The 19,449-nt window shown below is 41.5% G+C and overlaps 1 protein-coding gene across 3 annotated transcripts in view; it reads left to right on the top strand.

Moving 5' to 3' along the window:
- The first annotated feature begins 2,445 nt into the window (after window positions 1–2,445).
- Window positions 2,446–19,449, top strand: part of LOC120530910 (leucine-rich repeat-containing protein 38-like) — a 149,622-nt gene continuing 132,618 nt past the window's right edge. For 2 of the 3 annotated variants that reach the window (XM_039755702.1, XM_039755700.1), the window contains exon 1: window positions 2,446–3,324. In XM_039755702.1, the coding sequence (XP_039611636.1) occupies window positions 2,685–3,324 (640 nt within the window). In that variant the 5' untranslated portion in view covers window positions 2,446–2,684. Of the gene's footprint in view, window positions 3,325–8,001; window positions 8,225–19,449 lie in introns of those variants that run through there. The other variant, XM_039755701.1, reaches the window with a different exon arrangement.

The following is a 19,449-nucleotide window of genomic DNA, read 5'->3' as shown; positions in this document are numbered from 1 at the left end:
TGGGCGTATCTGGTTCCTGTTCTGGTAGCACTTCCTGGTGTGGCGGAAGTGCTGCAGTCCATGGCTCAGGAACCATCCAGGCGCCCCCTGGTGGCGGCCACGGACCCTCACAGGGATGAGCTTCCCAGCTCTGTATCCGTGGCCCTGATGGAAACCAGGGGGGCTGCCCTCTTGCGTCCAAGGGAATATATTGCCCCTCTCCCGGTCTTTCCTTGTTCCAGGCATCCCGGTGGAGCAAGGTCCCTGGTCACCTGCCACGATATATATATATTTGTATATACATATATTGTAAGGGACACCTCAGTAATGGAAGGATGGGGGTAGGCAGCTTATCAAGGACAATGCCTCCCCCAAGCCACCAGGGGATGCTGTGGGAAGTTTGTGGGAGAACAAATTCTCACCTAGCCCGGAGTTACTAATGGACTATGACAATGGAAGACCCAAAGTACTTCTGGGCTGATTAAAACCTGAATTCTCCAGCTGACCTGGAAGTGCTGGCAAGTCACATGGGAGGAATAACAGAATCACTTTGGGGTCAAGGATTATATAAAGGACTGGTGGAGAACCAGCAAGCGAGCTGGAGTTGCGAGGAGTGTGACAGAGCTTGCTGGGAGGTGTGGAGGAGAGATTATTGTGATTATATGTTGTGTTTATTGTGGCTGTGGTGCTTTGGAGGCATGGTTAGAAAAGAAGAAGACAATTAAACTACTTCTTGGTGCTTTTAACTTGTGTCCAGAGTGTCTGTCTGTTGGGGAAAAGGTGGGCAATTCATGCTGAATATAAAGTTGATTGTGGCCGGCATGTAAGTCTACATCATTTAAGATCATAGACTATATTTCATTTCAAAATGTAGCTGGTGCCACCCCTCCGGGCAGTGCTGGGTACCCCTGCTAGTTCACTATTTCATGTGAACATAAAGCATTGTATGTACCAAGTTCTAGAGCTACTGTGTATTATTTATCAGATTTTGGCACTTGAGGAAATGAAGGAATGCATTGTGACTTGTCATGTCAGCCATCCGCAGTGATGTGCTACAAAGTGTCTGTGATGGATTAGACTGCAGGAATGATGTGTGCCGTGTGACACAAGGGGTGCATACTGAGCATCTTGTATGATTATTTAAAAAAATGAGATTGCTCTTTCAAAGTAGTCTATTCTTCATGTTCATAGCTAGTTAATACATTATTGAGAATTGACAATTCTAGTAATCACCATTTTGTATAATGTAATATATTACCATGAAACACCATGTATATGATTTATAATGTAGTATATTACAGGCATAACATATATTATATGGCAGATATGAAAAGTACAGCATTAGAACATTTAAGATTTAGATGAGCACAGGCTACTCAGCCCAACAAAGCTCACCAGTTATATCCAGTTAATAGATAATAGATAAACATAATTGATAAAGAGAGAGAGATCCACGCATCCATCCATCTGTTTTCAAAACCAAAATGGGGTTATCCATCCAAGCCATTTAATTCATTTTTACCAAGTCCAAGCCCATCCTGTCTGCTTTGAGCACAAGGCAAACAGCAGCACCTAACAGGGACAAAGTGAAATGATTCTGGCTGGATCAAATAGAGTGGTACTAATAAATATTTTGATAGAGCTTGGTAAGTTTTTAAAATAATGAAATATACCTTTCTTGAATTCTTTTTGTCAATGATGCCTATAATGTGTATAATGTGGCACACAACAGGCTTTTTTTGGTAATTTTGTTGACAGCGTGAGCCAAAGAAACAGTTCATTAAGCTTGCAAATCTAATGACTGAGGATGATGGCCTGTTTCTGGACAGATGGACAGTCCAAGGCTGGAAAGTTTGTGAGGCTTTCTTTCAAAGAGACTCCTTGCTCAAATTGAAATAATTTCAGCACCACCTTCTCTCAGTCAGCTCCCTCTCAGTCTATTAAAGGTGCCCAAATGGCCAGCCGAGGAAGCAACGTTATCTGTTGTCTCTTTAGACTGGCTATAAGCCTCACTCTGTAGTGAACTGTTTGGTGAATGGCTTAATGTTTATTTATCCCAGACTGCCTTCACTGTGCAGTTAAGGAATTACTCAGCCGGGATCTGACAGATTTTTTTTTTCCCTCTATTATTCTGGTGGACCTCATCATCCAGTTGGGCTTACTCATATTTAAAAGAGGACAGCGCCGCAGGTCTGAACTGTGGAAGCTCCCTGGGTATCCTTGTGTGTCAGACACAGAGCTTAATTAATCCTGTAAAACAGACTGGCGGTTAACCTAACAAGTCGACTGCCTCTTCTGACTCGCCCCCAGCAGCCCTCCTCCCCCTCTGCTTTCCGCCCCTTGGTACATTTTCTAATCTCTGGTTCGCTGGTTTCCATTTACCTCCAGCTACTAATCTCCCCTCCCTCTCCTTCTCCATCTCTCTCTCTCTCTCTCTCTCTTTTGTCATCCCTCCTCCCCCTCCATACTCTTTCAAAGCTAGCAGGCTGCAATCCGATCTGTGCGGCAGCTACATGATCTCTTGGAAGCCGTGCCCGCTCTCTCGCTGCTTGCTGCCGAGTGTTTTTAGGTGCCGAACCCCGGGAAGGATGTCTGTATCTCAGCTTTGATTGCCATCGCTGTCCCTCACCCCCTTCCCTTCCCCTTTTCCTAATAACCCCATTCCCCTCCCCAGCCCTTTTCTCCGAGTGTCCCCCCTCTCAACAATGTTGCCATGCTGCTGCTGGATCCAGCCTCTGCCACTGCTAGCCGGTCTTGTGCTCTGTGTTGCCTTTCAGGCTGGAGGGGAGCCATGCCCAGCTAACTGCCTCTGTCCAGACCCTCACACAGTAGACTGCAGCAGCCTGGGGCTCACCAGTTTGCCAGACTCCATCCCTTTGGATGTTCGGAGACTCCTGCTTGCCGACAACTTGATTGAACGAATCCCAGCGGATTTTTTGGTACTGTACAGTGATCTGGTGTACCTGGACCTGAGGAACAACTCTCTGTCAGCCATTGAGTTGGGCACTTTTGTCACTTCCTCCAGACTGGTGTTCCTTGACTTGGGTTGCAACAATTTAACTGAAATCCCTGCAGGGACCTTTGGGGGATCTCATAGCCTGATTAAACTCCGTCTGGGCAGTAACCCGTACCTGTCCATGGTGAGTAAGGATGCCTTCAGTGGACTGACGGCCCTACGGGAGCTGGAGCTGGAACGAAACGCTCTGTATGGCCTACAGGTGGCAGCAGTGAGTCAGCTGCCCTCTCTTAGAGTGTTAAGACTTGAAGGGAATCCTTGGGTGTGTAACTGCAACTTTTCCAACCTGTTTACATGGCTAACGAAAAACTCAGACAAGCTTCCAAGCGGTAAGTTCGCATCAGTCTTGTTTTTTTTTTTTTTGTGTGTTTTCTTCTTTTCTCTTGAATAATCTGCACGCAGGTGCCATTCATACTCAAAAGAATGTTTAAACCATTCCGATTTAAGTAAGTGGTTGGAATAAAACCCATCTGGGGTTCTGATGTCAAAGTTCCTTAAACTGATTTGCAGAACTGTGTCTGTTAGTCAGCAGCACTGGGAGGCTCAGGCACCTGACTGGGCTCCAGTCGCCAAAACTGGAGTAGCTAATGATTTAACGGCCATTACGGTTAACTCCATTGCTTTTCATTGATTCCATAGCCCTTGACAACTGGATAACAGTTAACAACTCTGCGCACGCAGAATTCATCACCTCCACCACCTTTAGAAAAAGAAATGAAGTTGTCCCAGTCTAACAGGCAGGCGCCGGATACTTACGCAAACCGAGACTCCCTTCATTCCCGGCGTTTCTAGTTACCGCTGCCTTGTGATGCCACCGTTCATATTGTTTGTTGTAAAACAGAAAGCATTCAACATCTGTAGGAATCGTAATGAAAAAATGAATAAATAGCCATAAAAAGTAGGTTCGTTTCTTCTGGTACCGCCGCGTGTTTCGACTGTACACATGAGCCTGCCGATGAGTTATTAGTTAATGCCATGTTGTGGGGATTTGCTTATTTTATAATTCTCTATGCTCACACATTTTATAATAATTCCTGCTTTCATTTCATTAAAACCTTCTATCAGTTCATTTTAAGTAGCACCAAACTTTTCGCCTGTTTTAATAATATTATTACAAATAAAATAGTGTAGGTGTTACACATTTGTAACACGCATTCTAGTGCGACTGACTGAACGGTCAGTTAAATATCGATTGAGTAAATCTTATTTTATCACTACGCGCTCTGCCAAGTAAAGCCCGACACGATCAAACAATGCATTACCCGCGCATAGCGAAAACAATTAATGACCGTTAAATAATTAATAGATACCGTGCTATAAGTGACTGATGAAACAGAATTAGCAAATGAGACTTGGTTAATGAGTTAGCCGAAAGTAAAAACGTCAAATTAAAACATAACAATTAAGGATGCCGGATATATTGGTCGATTATTTTGCTCAGTTCTTGACGCAGTTTCCGTGCGCGCTTTGTGTTCGGCTGGGCTTCTTCCGTCTCAAGTCCAGTTACTCTGTGTGACAGACCGACGTTTCTTCCAGGCTTTAGTAAACGCACGGCTGGAGTTATCATGTTGAGGCAGCAGTGCTTGCTCTCTTAGTTTAATCGTCTACACACAATGGATTTTTTTTTTTGCTTTGTAACGAGAAAGCAAAAGCAGATGAGGGTTTCCTAAATTCGCGTGTGTGAACCCCGTAGAAAAAGTAGAGTTATCTTTTTTTTTTTTTCTTTTTCAAAGAAAATCAAGTGTAATTTGTGCAAAGGAAACCTTATGATGTTAAAAACAAATACGCAAGCTAATGTCTCGAATCATAAAAAAACAGCCGTAGCTCATTTCTGTGAGGTCGCAAATATCGTTGCAGACTTTCTGGGGCCGGAGAATTCAAAGGAGGTGCCCAAGACTGAGGACGCATCTGCGCTTTTGTACGAAAGACCAGCTGGTGGAAAAGTACAGACATTCTCGTTCAAAGTACTAGAAAACTCGCTTCCTTTAGGGATATAAGTTTTAACTATTTCACTGATTTAGGTTCATTTTTGTTTATTTATTCTATTTGCAAAAGTGTTTTATGTGTTCTTTTTTAAAAGTAATAAAAGGTACTTTGCATTGAAACTGAGCTTCTTTGCCGAAGGAATATTCATTCATTCATTTTGCGAATACGCGTGCGCTAATGACGGATAGCAGAAAGCTGCCTCCTATTTGTGGATGGGACGCCAAATCAGCGCGGCTCACTCGCTCAAAGCACACGCAGCACCAAACCTGCATGTCTTCGGAATGGGATATAAAACGCACACAGACAACGTGAAACCTCAGCACGCACTCTTCAAAATAAAAGTGCCAGAGCGGTTCTTCAGGGTGATGCCATATAGGAAGAATTTTTGGTTCCAAAAAGACAATTCAACAAAAGGACCCATTTATATTTGTCATAAGTACTCAAAAATGACTGTGGGGTAACGGATTTGTGAAATACCAATGGGTTCCTGATTTTTAAAAATTTACAATGTAGCAGTTTTGTCTGTCTCTAAGCGCTGGAGTCTAGAGAGGACTGGGAGAGGACGACGCAGGGCACACTACGTAATATGTAATTTCCATATCGTGTGGTCATACGTAATTTCCGTTTCAAACGCGAAAAGAATTTTATATATACTGTATAGATTATTATTATTATCTGCAGTGGGCTGGCGTCCTGCCTGGGGTTTGTTTCCTGCCTTGCACCCTGTGTTGGCTGGGATTGGCTCCAGCAGACCCCTGTGACCCTGTAGTTAGGATATAGCGGGTTGGATAATGGATGGATGGACAGATAGAGAAAGCACTATATAACAGGCAGACAGATTTACATGATGGCCACATAGACAGATGCACACATACTGCGGATTGAAAAGGTACTGTCTGGTTAGATAGATAGATAAATAGATAGACAGACAGACAGACAAACAGATCTATCTATCTATCATATAGTGACTTTCATATCTATCTATCTATCTATCTATCTATCTATCTATCTATCTATCTATCATATAGTGCCTTTCCTATCTATCTATCTATCTATCTATCTAGATTGTATGTTTTGACACAGGAGACAATCTGATTAAGTGGTTTTCAAATGTGCCTCTCCCTCCTCAGCCCCTCCATCATTCTCTTGATGTATGAATATGAAGGTGTGGTTTGTTACCGTTATAACAGTCACCAGTCCTCCATCTCTCAATCACAGCCTGCTTCCACATGTCCTTCCTTTTAAATTTTAATTCTACCCGTGTATTTGTTTTCCTAAATGCCCTGCACTGACGCATGCTGTTTGTAACATTATGTAAAATGATAATTGTTTGGATGATTAATTTCCTCGCTACTTGCCACATGCACTACTGTTTAAATAGCACAGTAAGTGTGATTCTTATACACATGAAATGTGGCCTTGTGTCACTGGCATTTCACTGTCATGTTGAAGTCTCTCAGCTCAGTGTCTGCCTTGAACTCAAAGTATGGCATTTTATTTTATCTCTAAAAGATCTTCAGATAGGAAAAACGGGTGCATAAAACAGAGGTGTGTTTGTTTTCTAATTTTCATACTGTTTTCCATTTAATTGTTAGGTTTGGAATTTGTGGCAGCTTAACTTTAAACTGTTAAATCAAACTCACTAAAATGAGTTCAAATAAAGAGTCGCACTGTGAATCTGAGGCAGACACTGAGCTGGGAGACTTCAGCATGACACTGCAATGCCAGTGCTATAAGGCCACAACTGCACTTCATGGGTATACGTATGATACTTACTGTGCTATTTAATAAGTAGTGTGTGACAAGCAGTGAGGAAATTAATCATCCAAAGAATTATTCTTTACAGTCACATATACAGTATACAGAATACCGTATATGAAGGCATATACTCCACTGAGCACATTATTAGGAACACCTGTACAACTGCAATTATCAAATCAACCAATCATGTGGCAGCAGCATAATGCATAATAAAAATCACACAGATACAGGGCAGGAGCTTCAGTTAATGTTCATATCAGACACTAGAATGGGCAGACCATGCACCATCTGAAATACCGGGAAGAGGGAGAAAAAGGAAAAGATTTTGTTATGGCCAATCAAATCAATTACTGTCATTAATTAATAAGCAAAGCAAGAAAGTGATGTGGACAGCAGCAGGGGCAGCTCTAACATGCATAGTATGCTGAAGAACATGCCTTCAGGCTTGATCTAAAGGCTGAGAACAGTGGCACTTCTCTAATATGTGTTGTCAGATCATTTAGAGTACAGCTAAATGATCTGTTTAATACATTTGTATGATTATATTTGTAATATAATGGAGGCCTGAATCTTGAGATTACAATGTTTGTGCACCCTGGAGTGACAGTTCTAATAGGTTCAGTAAGGTAAGTGGAGGGGTAATCCATTTGCAACTTTATGAGAGAGGGAGAGGATTTTCAAATTAGCTCTAAAGTTAATTGGTAGCCAATGAATTGATTTAAGAATTGCAGTATGACTCTATATCTTGTTTCTTTTTATGGTCATTTCTGCGTGTTTTAATTTGTAGGGCAGAAAGTGGGTGATTCAAATAGCCATAAAACATTCTAATAGTCAATTATGCCTGAGACAAATGAAGGCACGAGTTCTTCAAGATCCTTCAGTGATTAGTTATGCATTATTTGTAAGCTGGAGAATGGATGTTTTACAAAGTCCAGGAATTTGACAACTGAAGCCTAACCTGTGTCACCGATGTCACCTGCTGTATGATTCAGGCAAACAGGCTCAACTTTGGGTTGAGAGGATTTTCATAAAATTGACAGAGCGAGCATCCTGGACAGATAACTGAAACACCTTTGCTGTACATCAGTGAAGTCGTGAATGAATTATTTAAGTGAAGAATACTTTATGGCTACAATTAGAATTTCTCAAGCTCAGTCTTGAGGTACCAGTGTGGCTGCAGGTTTTCATTACAACCATGTTTACAGTATCAATTCAAATTGTTTAATTTGATGCCTCTTTTCCCCCTATTTTGCATTTAGAAAATTGTGCTGTTATATTTACTGTGAAAGGAACTGACAACAGGGTGACGTCAAAGGGTCAAGGTCAAGCTGGGACCCTGTTTGATGTGAACATAAGTAAAAAGAGGAGTGGAGAAAGAAAAAGACAGAAACGTCCTTCAGTGCCTCTCAGTCTCAGCGAGGGATTTGAATTGCTCTGTGCTGTAGAGCTCCATTCGGTTCTGTTGTTAGTTCAGAAGTGAACGCCGACGTCCAGTGACATTGTTCTTTAAGGAACCATTAAGTGCCACTTCTGTGGAAAACATTCTGCATTGTTCCTGTTCCAAAGAAGGCAGGCGCCTCTTCACATCATGACTGCAGAACCATACATCTCATATCATGAAGACCTTTGATGGGCTGGTCCTGAACTATGTGAGTCCTCTTGTGGTAGACCACCTGGACCCACTGCAGTTTGCCTATCAGACAAAGACTGGAGTGGAGGATGCAACTATCTCTCTGCTTCACAAGGCTTATTCTTATCTAAGCAAAGCTGGCAGAAACTGTAAGGATGATGTTTTTTGATGTCTCCAGCACCTTCAGTACCATCCAGGCATCCCAGTTAAGGGGTAAACTCAGAGATATGCAGGTGGATGAGCCGATGGTGTCCTGGATAATGAACTATCTATCAGGCAGTCTGCAGTTTGTGAGACTCAAGGACTGTGTTTCTGATGCAGATATGAGCAACACAAGGAACAGTCCTGTCTCCATTACAATCTGTGCACCTCAGACTACAAATACATATAACATCAGGTCACGTCACCTGCAGATATTCACAGAGGACTCTGTGCTCATGGGGTGCATTGATAAAGTGGGATGAGACAGAGTACAAGAGTCAGGTGGAGAAGTTTATTTCTTGGTGCAAAGAGAATTGTCTGCACTTTATTATTAACAAAACCAAGGAAATGGCTATAAAATAAGAATATAAGAAAAGTGGCGAACAAGAGGAGACCATTCAGTCTGTCAAGCCAGTTTGTTTAGCTAACAGCTAAGCTGTCCCAATAGAAAATGACTTTGGCCGTACCAATGAGACCCTATTTCTATACACTTTTCAGAGAGTGGATGTAGATATGGTCCACTCCTACAAGTACTTGGGGGTCCACATCAATGACAGGTTGGACTGGTCTTGTAACAAAGAGGAACTATAGAAGAAACGGCACAGCAGGCTTTTTTTTTCTTAGAAGACTGCATTAATGTGAATAGTGACATCCTTCACATCTTCTACAACTCTGGGATGGTCAATGTGACTTTCTACACTGTGGTGTGCTGGCTTTGTAACATCACTTCAAAAGAGGCCCACCAAATGAACAGGCTAATTATAAATACAGGTTCAGTTATGAGACGCACTCTGGACCCTCTGGAGGTCGCAACAAAGGAAGGAATTAAAACAAAACTGAGTGCGATTATGAACAACGCTGCACATCCTCTTTCTTTGACACACCAACACTGAGGATTTTCAGACAATGAATAGCAGAAGGGGATGGTACCGTGGCGCAGTGGGTAGAGCTGCTGCCTCGCAGTTAGGAGACCTGGGTTCGCTTCCCGAGTCCTCCCTGCATGGAGTTTGCATGTTCTCTCCGTGTCTGCATGGGTTTCCTCCCACAATCCAAAGACATGCTGGTTAGGTACATTGGCGATCCTGAATTGTCCCTAGTGTGTATGCCCTACAGTGGGCTGGTGCCCTGCCCAGGGCTTGTTTCCTGCCTTGCGCCCTGTGTTGGCTGGGATTGACCCTGTAGTTAGGATATAGCGGGTTGGATAATGGACGGAATAGCAGAAGTGTGTCTAGAAACGCTATGGGGGCTCATTTATAACAACTGCACAATGCCTCACTGCAACTGTCAAGTCAGAAGTTTTCTTCCTTTTTAGTCACTGTGGTGTGTGTTCAAACACACCTATTTGTGTGTTTATCTTTTTTAAAAATTTCTGTAAAAAGCCAGAGTTCCCCCTGGGACAAATAGAGTCTATCTATCTATCTATCTATCTATCTATCTATCTATCTATCTATCTATCTATCTATCTATCTATCATGCTAAAGGGAGCCGCTCCTTCAGTGTCATGTTCATTTTGTGTGTTAATTAGTAAGTAGTGATTTTTTCTAAATGCAAAATGTAAGAGAAGAAAAACAGCCGAGCTAATTAAACAACTAAATCAATTTGAAGTGAGCCTGAGCCATTGATTTGTGAAACTGGTTAGAATGAAATCCTAGCTGAAGCCACAGTGGTACCCTGGACTGAACTTGGGAAGCCCTGGTTTAAATGATAAATACAACTGGGGGTCATCGGCATACAAATACAAGTTAAAATTGTGTTTCAATAACTACACCTGTAATGGTAACAGATACAAGACAAACATTTTGTTTCAGTAATCTTTAGAAAAGTTCCTTGAGAAAGGTGTCGCTATTAACCTTTTCTTTTTCTTTGATATTGTGAAACACTTTTAGATAATTCTCACTATTGAAGCAGATGGAAAAAGGAGTGAATATTTGTCAGAGTTTGTAACTCAGGGCTTAATAAGAATGGCATTATAAGCACTGAGTGACAATTGATTGAAATGGGGCTCATTCATTATGAATCATGTTGGCCAGTCCATTTACTAAACTTGTTTTTTGGGTCTAAGCTCACTGGGAATGACATATACACAGTGATCAATGTTTTTGTGAATTCTGAAATTGTGCTCACTATGTTGGCTGATTAACAGATTTTATAAAAATGTCAACATGGAGAAAGATTGATTTAGTTAAGGCTGTTGGGGTAATAATCCTCATTGATTAATCAATTAAGTTTGAATTCACTTTACATCAGAGCTCAGTATAAAGACTGTGGCTAATGGCAGAGGTTTCTCGTAGCCCTGTGATTAGCTCTGCAGCCTTACAGACCCCCCGGTCCTGGGTGGGAATGCCTGCTTGCTCTTTCTGTGGTGTTTTTATATTCTCCCCATATCCGCTCTGCTTTTTGTCCCGGTATTCTGCCTTTCCTCAAAGCCTACACACATTAGATTGACAGGTTATTCTAAATTTGAATTGCAGTCACGTAAAAAAGTAAGTACGCTCCATGAAATGTATTTTTCGCTTTTAGCATTCAATATCAAGATTTGATCTTGATTTAAAGGTTATCTATAGAGAATGCTAATATAATATAACAAACATCAGGCTACATTTCCATTTTGTAGTCCATTGTATAATTTAAATACACAAAAATGTAAAATTTGCATGTTGAAAAAGTAATCCCATCCCTGCATTTATCGTCACCTCAAATACTTTGAGTTAAAATCAGGTGTAAATTATTAGAACATCATTCGAGAGGATCAGCTCTGAACTCGTCTTATTTAAACCTCAGACATTTAGTTTGATTTGTTGCTGAAATGTGTTGTTGAGATCGAAAGAGCTCCTTGTGGCTTTCAGATAGAAGGTTATTAATGTCTTTGAATCTGGGATGGGATTTAAAAAGATCTCCAAACAATCTGAAATCGACCATTCCATGGTAAAGAAAATTATTTGCAAGTGGAGGAGAACGTGTTCGGCCAGGTCACCCCAGCAAGTTCAGTCTGAGAGCAGAACACAAAATACTGAAAGAGGTCTCGAAGAATTCTATCATTTCATTACAGGGCCTACTGGTAGCTCTTGCTACTGTTGACTTCACAAAGTCTTCCTATTAGTCTACACAAGTTAGGCCTACAAGGCAGGTGTGCCAGGAGGAAACCTGTATTGTCCACAAAGAACATAAGATCAAGACTAACATTTTCCTATGAATACCTTGGCAAAGACCAGGGGCCTCATGTATAACGCCGTGCGTAGAACTCGCACTATAACATGGCGTAAGCACAAAAGCTGAAATGTGCTTATGCACAGAAAAATCCAGATGCTGGAATCTGTGCGTACTCCAACTTCCAAGTTCTTCCGCTACATAAATCCCGATCAGCGTGAAAACTAATGCTCGTGCACGCGCTTTATGAAACACCGCAACTTCTCCCAGAATTACGCCTCTTTGAATATGCAAATCAATATAAATCACCCTTAAGCTCAGCCTTCTGTGAAAAGACAATGGGAAAAGCACGGGGGGAAATATAAGAATTTCAGCGAATACCAAGTGGAGGCAAAGGAAAAACATACTATTTGTTCAAATAAACCGTGGTATAATCAACAAAAGGAAGTTGATCGAGTGACATAGCATGTTGGAGAAACTTGAAAGCTCACGTTCACAAAATCACACAGTGCCGGAAATAAAAAAGAAGTCACATATCAAAGTTGCCGTGAAAAGCCGAGTTGTAAGCCCACTGTCTGAGTGTCATATGAAAGCTTATTAGGGTACAGAGAAAAAAGGCACACAGTGGGGAAAAAGCACAAAATGTCAACTTCAATCTCGAATTTTCCACTTTAATCACGTAGTTTATTTTGTCATTAAAGTAGAACATCATAAACTTCATCTTAAAATCGTTTAATTAACCAGTTTCTCAAATCACATCGTAATTAAAGTAGCACGTTAAATGCTTTGTTTTGTATTTGATCTTCTATGTGCTCTGTGTGTGTGAATCACTACTTGCTTCTTAAACCAGCTCTCTTCCTCCAACTGGACACAGAATCCATTACATTCGTGATATTACAACTCTCTGAATAACTAAAATACTGAGATGTATACGTGATATCATTTTTATGATGATAGGAGTTAAAGTATGTTATTAAACATGGGTTTCACTTCGATGAAATAATTTATTGCAGCAGTACTCAGGGGCGGCTCTAGGCTTGTGGTGGCACTGGGCACAGGAAGAATCGGTGGCTCCTTCGCCCGCCAATGTCAGTAAGGTAGCTTATCACGGTGGATGGCCATGTCCGTTGTGGACACTGCATAGCTGCCTCGTGCTCATGACACAAGCATTTAACTTTTGCCGAAATTTGTCGCTGCGTTTTTAGCTGTGTTGTTATTTTATCTTTCTGTTTTATATTCAATATATATTGGCGTAGCCGCCACTGCAGTCCTTGCTTTTCTTTCCCCAAGTAACCGATAGCCACACAATCAGCTCTGTAATAGAAGTTAAGCCATCTGTAAGCTTAGAGCACCGATTCTTCAAAACGTTTAAGAAACATTGAAATATCTTCGTAGTACATGTTTAATTATTCTATCCTTAACGGCACTCCTAGTGAAGAATATAGATTATTTAAATGAAGTTAAAGTTTAATCTGTATAATTTAATAAACATATTTTGCTGCATTTCACCTTAAAAATGATATCGTCATCATATGTAAATACGCGCTTTATAAAGTGGCTCAGGTTATGCGATATTATAACTATAGTGCAGGTTTACAGTGGGGTGATTGTACTTATAAGTACAAACAGTTCTACAAGGAGCAAATGATTGAATGCATTTAAAGTTCTTGGGATTAAACTGTTTTGAACCGCGAGGTCTGTACAGAAAAGGCTTTGAAACATTTTGCCGTGGCTGAGACAGCGTGTGCTTGAAGCTGTATACCGATAATTCTCTTTCCAATCAGTTGCTGCTGTGATTCACACTCAGATACAGTGATATAAATACTCTGAGTCGTGCAGTGAGAGTAATATGGAAAAAGATGATCCGCTGTGGCAACTCCTAACAAGAGGAGCTGAAAGAAGAAGAAGAAGAAGAAGTGAGAGTAACAACGCTAAAGCAGTTATGGTATTTGGAATACTATGGCTGTTCCCTGGACCATTATATTGTTACAAGTTAATTACAATCAGATGTGTTACACTAATAAACAATATGCAGTTAGTTTTGGTGTATTTATAAAGCCGCGTCAGGAAAATAATGAGTAACCACACAGGAACAGTAGCATTGCTTTGACGCTGGGTGCCGCCAGTCTGCAAAACTGAGCGGAGAACTTGCGTACGACAAGGTATGAGGTACCGTGGAAAAGTGCGTGGCTTTACGCCAAGTGTAGGTTTTATACATCGCGATTTGAACGTGGAAAAGTTCTTACGTAACATTTCTGTGCGTACGCACCGTTTATACATGAGGCCCCAGGACTTCTGGAACAATGTGCTCTGGACAGGCGAGGTAAGGATAGAGTGATTTGTACCAGAGTGTGCTTGAGGATAACGGAATACCATCTGTCAGATAACTGAAGCTCAGTTATAACATAGCAGTGATCCTACACATACCAGTAAATCCCATTGATGAAAATAGCGGAAAAGAAAGAAATGGAGCATTCTGAGATGGGTACCTCAAAGCCTGCATCTGAATCCAACTGTGATACTGTGGGGGGATTTGAAACGGGCAGTGCACACAAGATGCCACTCAAACATCACACAGCTGAAAATATTCCACCCGGAGGAGTGGTACAAGCTGTTTTCCAGTTGATGTCAGAGATCGCTAGATGGTTCTCATAGGGGCCAATGCCAGCGACTAGAGCCAAGGGTGTACTTACATTTACACAGATGAAAATGGCATATCTGTTCATTCTCATTGAACAAATCTTTGCAAAGTCAAATTTTCTTTGTTTTTTTTTTTCTCATTTATATCACTATACTGTATGACGATCAAACCTTAATATGCCCACATACTTTAAAAGAGAAAAAAACATTTCATGGTGTAGCGGTCAGGTGCCACTAAGATTCACACCGGTGATTTATTTATTTTTCTAGAGGAGATCCCAGGGACACCCCTAGCCTTGGCCCAACCCGCACACGCTCAAAAACCGAGACAAAATAAAGCACGCTGGGAACTAACGACAATTAAGAATATAAAGAAATTAAATAATATAAATGAAAACAATAATACCACCCTTGCACCCCTACGGCGATATTACATTAAGCATATAAACACAAACAACTCCACACAGCAAAGTCCATGGAAACACCACCGGATGAAATGAAAGATGACGAGAGTAAATCCAGAGATCTGCACGCTGAAAGGGAAGGAAAAAAACAGTCCTACCGGTAGACACTGTAAGGATGGATGGTTCCTTTTCTTGCGGGGAAGCCAATGAATCCACAATCAGTCCTCAGCACACAGGTAGACAGAAGACGATCCAGACCCCAACAACGAATACAATCCAGGACACAAAACTCATTACGGCTTAATCAACAGAAGGCAGTCTGACTGGTAAACGGAACACAAAATACAACCACAAAAAACACTTTTTGCCCTCCTTTTAAACCCCTCTGACCACCTTTGACCCCAACAGCCCCTGCAGGGACTGCTGGGAGATGCAGTTTTAACTCAAAGTAGCACTGCCACAATGGGGTGTACTTTGGGATGTGACTGTACATGGCTGTGTGCGTGAGCGGACTCAGTGATGGACCGGTGCCCAGCCCAGTGCTGTTTTCACGGCCCCAGGCCCCATGACACTAAACTGAATTAAGTGGCTGCCACCTCATACTGTATGTAATGGATAACAATAAATATTTATTGGTCGATGTTTCTGAAAAGTGTTTTGTAATAGAGGTCACTCTACAGGCGATATGTGCTGTCCATTTTCAGGCCCGCTTAATCCAGTACAGGGTCTAAGAGGCCTTCCTCAAAAGCACTGTACAAAAGGCAGGAAATTAACACTGGATAGACTGGGTAGACTGTCTCGGGGTGTAGATATTAAATATAATTTCTAAAAAGAGTTTATTAAAGACAATGAAGTTGTGTCTGGTAAAATGAAAACAAAATCTTGCTGCTTGCTACAAAACCACATGAGCCGCCTGTTAAGATCACCGAAATGGCAGATCGCTGAGCAACCGTGGCCACACACCCGTCAGCCTTCATTTTGCACACTGTCTCTCATAGCACTCACTGTGACAGAGCGTTCCAGACTACAAAATACAAGGTATAACACCGAGCTCGAGGCATTCAGAGGAGAAAGTTGAGTCAATGAATTAAACTTGAGAAGGCAACCCAGTGGATGAGAGGGGCTTTAGCTGGATTGTGGGAGCCCAAAAATGGACAGATGAAGTTATGGGGGGGGGTCATCAGGGCTATGAAGGGACACAGTCTGGAACTTTGGATGCATGTTTTCCAAGTAAGTGCAGGGTCCCAAAAATGATTATGAAGCTTCAGCGGCAGTCGGCTGAGGTGTTGCAACTTCATGGCATTTGGTGTCTGCTGTCAGCACTTTAAAGCAGGTGAATGTTTGCAGCATCAAAATTATTAAGTAAAAAAGTGAAATCAAAAGTGATGTTTGCCAACAGCCGATTGAGAAATTGTGACATCCCCCTAGACCGGGGGCATCTACTCACTTTTGAAGGTCTTCAGTTAGACAGCATTTGTTAAAGAGTTTTTAAGTGGAGCAGGAACATCAATGGCGTGGACATTTAAAGTTTACTGCCATGATTACATAGATGCATACACAGAGCATAAATAGTTGAGTATGATGGCCAAACTTACTGTACTTGGCAGCATAGTGGCTGTGGTGTAGTGATATGTTGCATATAAGTTGGTTAATATTTTGTTTGTCTTCATTTGTAGAATTAGCATTTTACTTGTTATAATGTTTAAAGAGCAAGGTAAATGGACAAACCAGTTCTTTTCCTCTACCTCCACAATTTTAGGAATGCTGGTTGTTATGACTGAATTGCTGCCCACTTGTGACAGAGAGGGCTAGTTTAATGGCTTAATGACTTGCATTTCCTTTACACAATACACAATGTTTGCACAATAAGGAATATAAAGGGAAAAATAGCTTTGCCATAGGACCCAACAAGACAAAATCTACTCTTTATATATTGTGGCGGGCGGCCGAATCCCATGCCCTTTCTACTTATGTTCCGGGGGAGCAGCCAGGGCCTCCTCAGTACCTCCCCCGGGACGCTTGGTGGCAGCCTCCCTGGTTCATGATGGTGCCTCAGTTTCCCGCAGGGTTTCATGGAAGTTGAAGTTCTCCCCAGCCCTGTGGGGATCTGGAGTGGCCACCAGGGGGGGCTGCAGGGATCCCGGAGCTACAGGCCACCGCCACAAAGAAACCAGAAAAAGAAACAGAAAAGAGAGTTGGGGTCAGTACGGATTTTAGAGCCACCATGAATGGTTATTATGATGAATTGAACATATAGAGTATCAGGATTAAGTTAAATTAAGATTAAAATGAAGTTATAAAAAGGCCATGTTAAAGTAATGTGTTTTCAGCAGTGTTTTAAAGTGCTCCACTGTATCAGCCTGGCGAATTCCTATTGGCAGGCTATTCCAGATTTTAGGTGCATAACAGCAGAAGGCCGCCTGCCTCACCACTTCTTTTAAGTTTTGTTCTTGGAATTCTAAGGAGACACTCATTTGAGGATCTGAGGTTACGATTTGGAATATAAGGTGTCAGACATTCCGATGTATAAGATGGGGCGAGATTATTTAAGGCTTTATAAACCATAAGCAGAATTTTAAAGTCAATCCTGAATGACACAGGTAACCAGTGTAGTGACATTAAAACTGGAGAGATGTGCTCAGATTTTCTTTTCCTGGTTAGGATTCTAGCAGCTGCATTCTGCACTTGTTGCAAATGATTTATAACTTTTTTGGGTGGTCCTGAGAGGAGTGCGTTACAGTAATCTAGTCGACTGAAAACAAACGCGTGAACTAATTTCTCAGCATCTTTCAGTGATATAAGAGGTCTAACTTTACTTATGTTTCTTAAGTGAAAAAATGCTGTCCTAATGATCTGATTAATATGTGATTTAAAATTCAGATTACAGTCAACAATCACCCCTAAGCTTTTTACCTCCGTCTTGACTTTTAATCCTAATGTATCCAGTTTATTTCTAATAGCCTCATTGTATCCATTATTGCTAATCACTAAGATTTCAGTTTTCTCTTTATTTAACTTGAGAAAGTTGCTATTCATCCATTCTGAGATATCAAGTCAGACATTGTGTTAGTGAATCAATAGAATCGGGGTCATCAGGTGCTATTGATAAGTACAGCTGTGTGTCATCAGCATAGCTGTGGTAGCTCACGTTGTGCCCTGAGATAATCTGACCTAACGGAAGCATGTAGATTGAGAAGAGCAGCGGACCCAGGATAGAGCCTTGTGGAACACCATATCGGATATCATGTGTCTTCGAGTTGTGATTTCCACAACTAACAAAAATTTTCTCCCTGTCAGGTAGGATTCAAACCAATTTAAGACACTGCCAGAGAGGCCCACCCATTGACTAAGGCGATTTCTAAGAATATTATGATCAATGGTGTCAAATGCAGCACTCAGAACTAAGAGGATGAGAACAGATAAATGGCCTCTGTCTGCATTCACCCGCAAGTCATTTACTACTTTAACGAGTGCAGTTTCTGTGCTGTGATTTGTTCTAAAACCCGACTGAAATTTATCAAGAATAGCAGGTTTATTGAGGTGGTCATTTAACTGCATAATGACTGCCTTCTCCAGAACTTTACTTAAGAAAGGCAGGTTAGAGATGGGGCTAAAGTTTTCAAGAGCCGAGGGGTCAAGATTATGTTTCTTAAGAAGGGGTTTAACTATGCCGACAGCTTCTTTAACTGGACTGTAGCTCCACTGTGTTCGATTTCAGTAACAACGAATGAGATATTAATGAGATGATGCAATAGGCTAAAGAAAGAACTTAAAGAAGTAATCAAAACTAATCATACTAATATCAATATGCCTCAAATAGTGAGATTTCATTCAGATTTGGTATTTTCTGCGGCAGTTAGGTTAATTCCGCAGCATGGCGTTTAACCGCTGCAAAATCCTAAATTCTGTGGCGTGGCATTAAATTCCGCGGGCCACAGTAAATTGTGGGCCCTACACATCAACCTCTGAGCAAACCAATGCTAAACATACAGAGAAAGAGGAAGAAAACTAAGAATGCTCAAGTGAAGTGTATTCAGCTGTATGCGCCGTTACTGGTCACCATGTAATCTGTTATGCATTTCTTTTGTTATAGTTGGCTGGTACCTCTCCCAATTTCTGCTTAGAGGACCAGCAATGTTTCTTAGTGTATTGGTGAGTACTGATTTGAAATTTAACAGGGATCCCCCAACCCTGCGCTTCAATGGAATATTATTGTATTATTGTGCCACTTAAGGAGACAACAAAATCATAACAAATTGGGTCACCTAGTCGATTCCCATGTAATTGAAATTTCAAAGTTTAAACAAAAACACATAGACAGAGTTGTCTTACTCAGACTTGAGTCTCTTTCAAAGTGGTGGTGGAGCTGGTGTTCAGGAAAATGAGGCTAATGGGGCGGGTCCAGGAGGCCGGAAGACGGAAGTGACGTCAATGGTGGTTTGTCCATCAATCATCCATTCTGCAGAGGGAGGGAGGAAGAGAAAAGGCATTAAGTGACAGTGCCACCCCCTGGCTTGGAGTGTGACATGGGGAATATTTCCCTCTGGTCTTCAGTTGAATGTAATTGTATCATTGTGGCGCTTGAAGTTCTCGTGGGAGGAAATGCAGTTTGATCAAATGTAATGGTATCATCATGGTGCTCTAAGCAGTTCAGCCCATACACCCAGCCACACACATGCACCTCT

The sequence above is a fragment of the Polypterus senegalus genome, chromosome 6 (genome assembly GCF_016835505.1).
Source record: "Polypterus senegalus isolate Bchr_013 chromosome 6, ASM1683550v1, whole genome shotgun sequence".
NCBI classification, from domain to species: domain Eukaryota; kingdom Metazoa; phylum Chordata; class Cladistia; order Polypteriformes; family Polypteridae; genus Polypterus; species Polypterus senegalus.
This window is presented reverse-complemented; position numbering and strand designations above follow the sequence as displayed.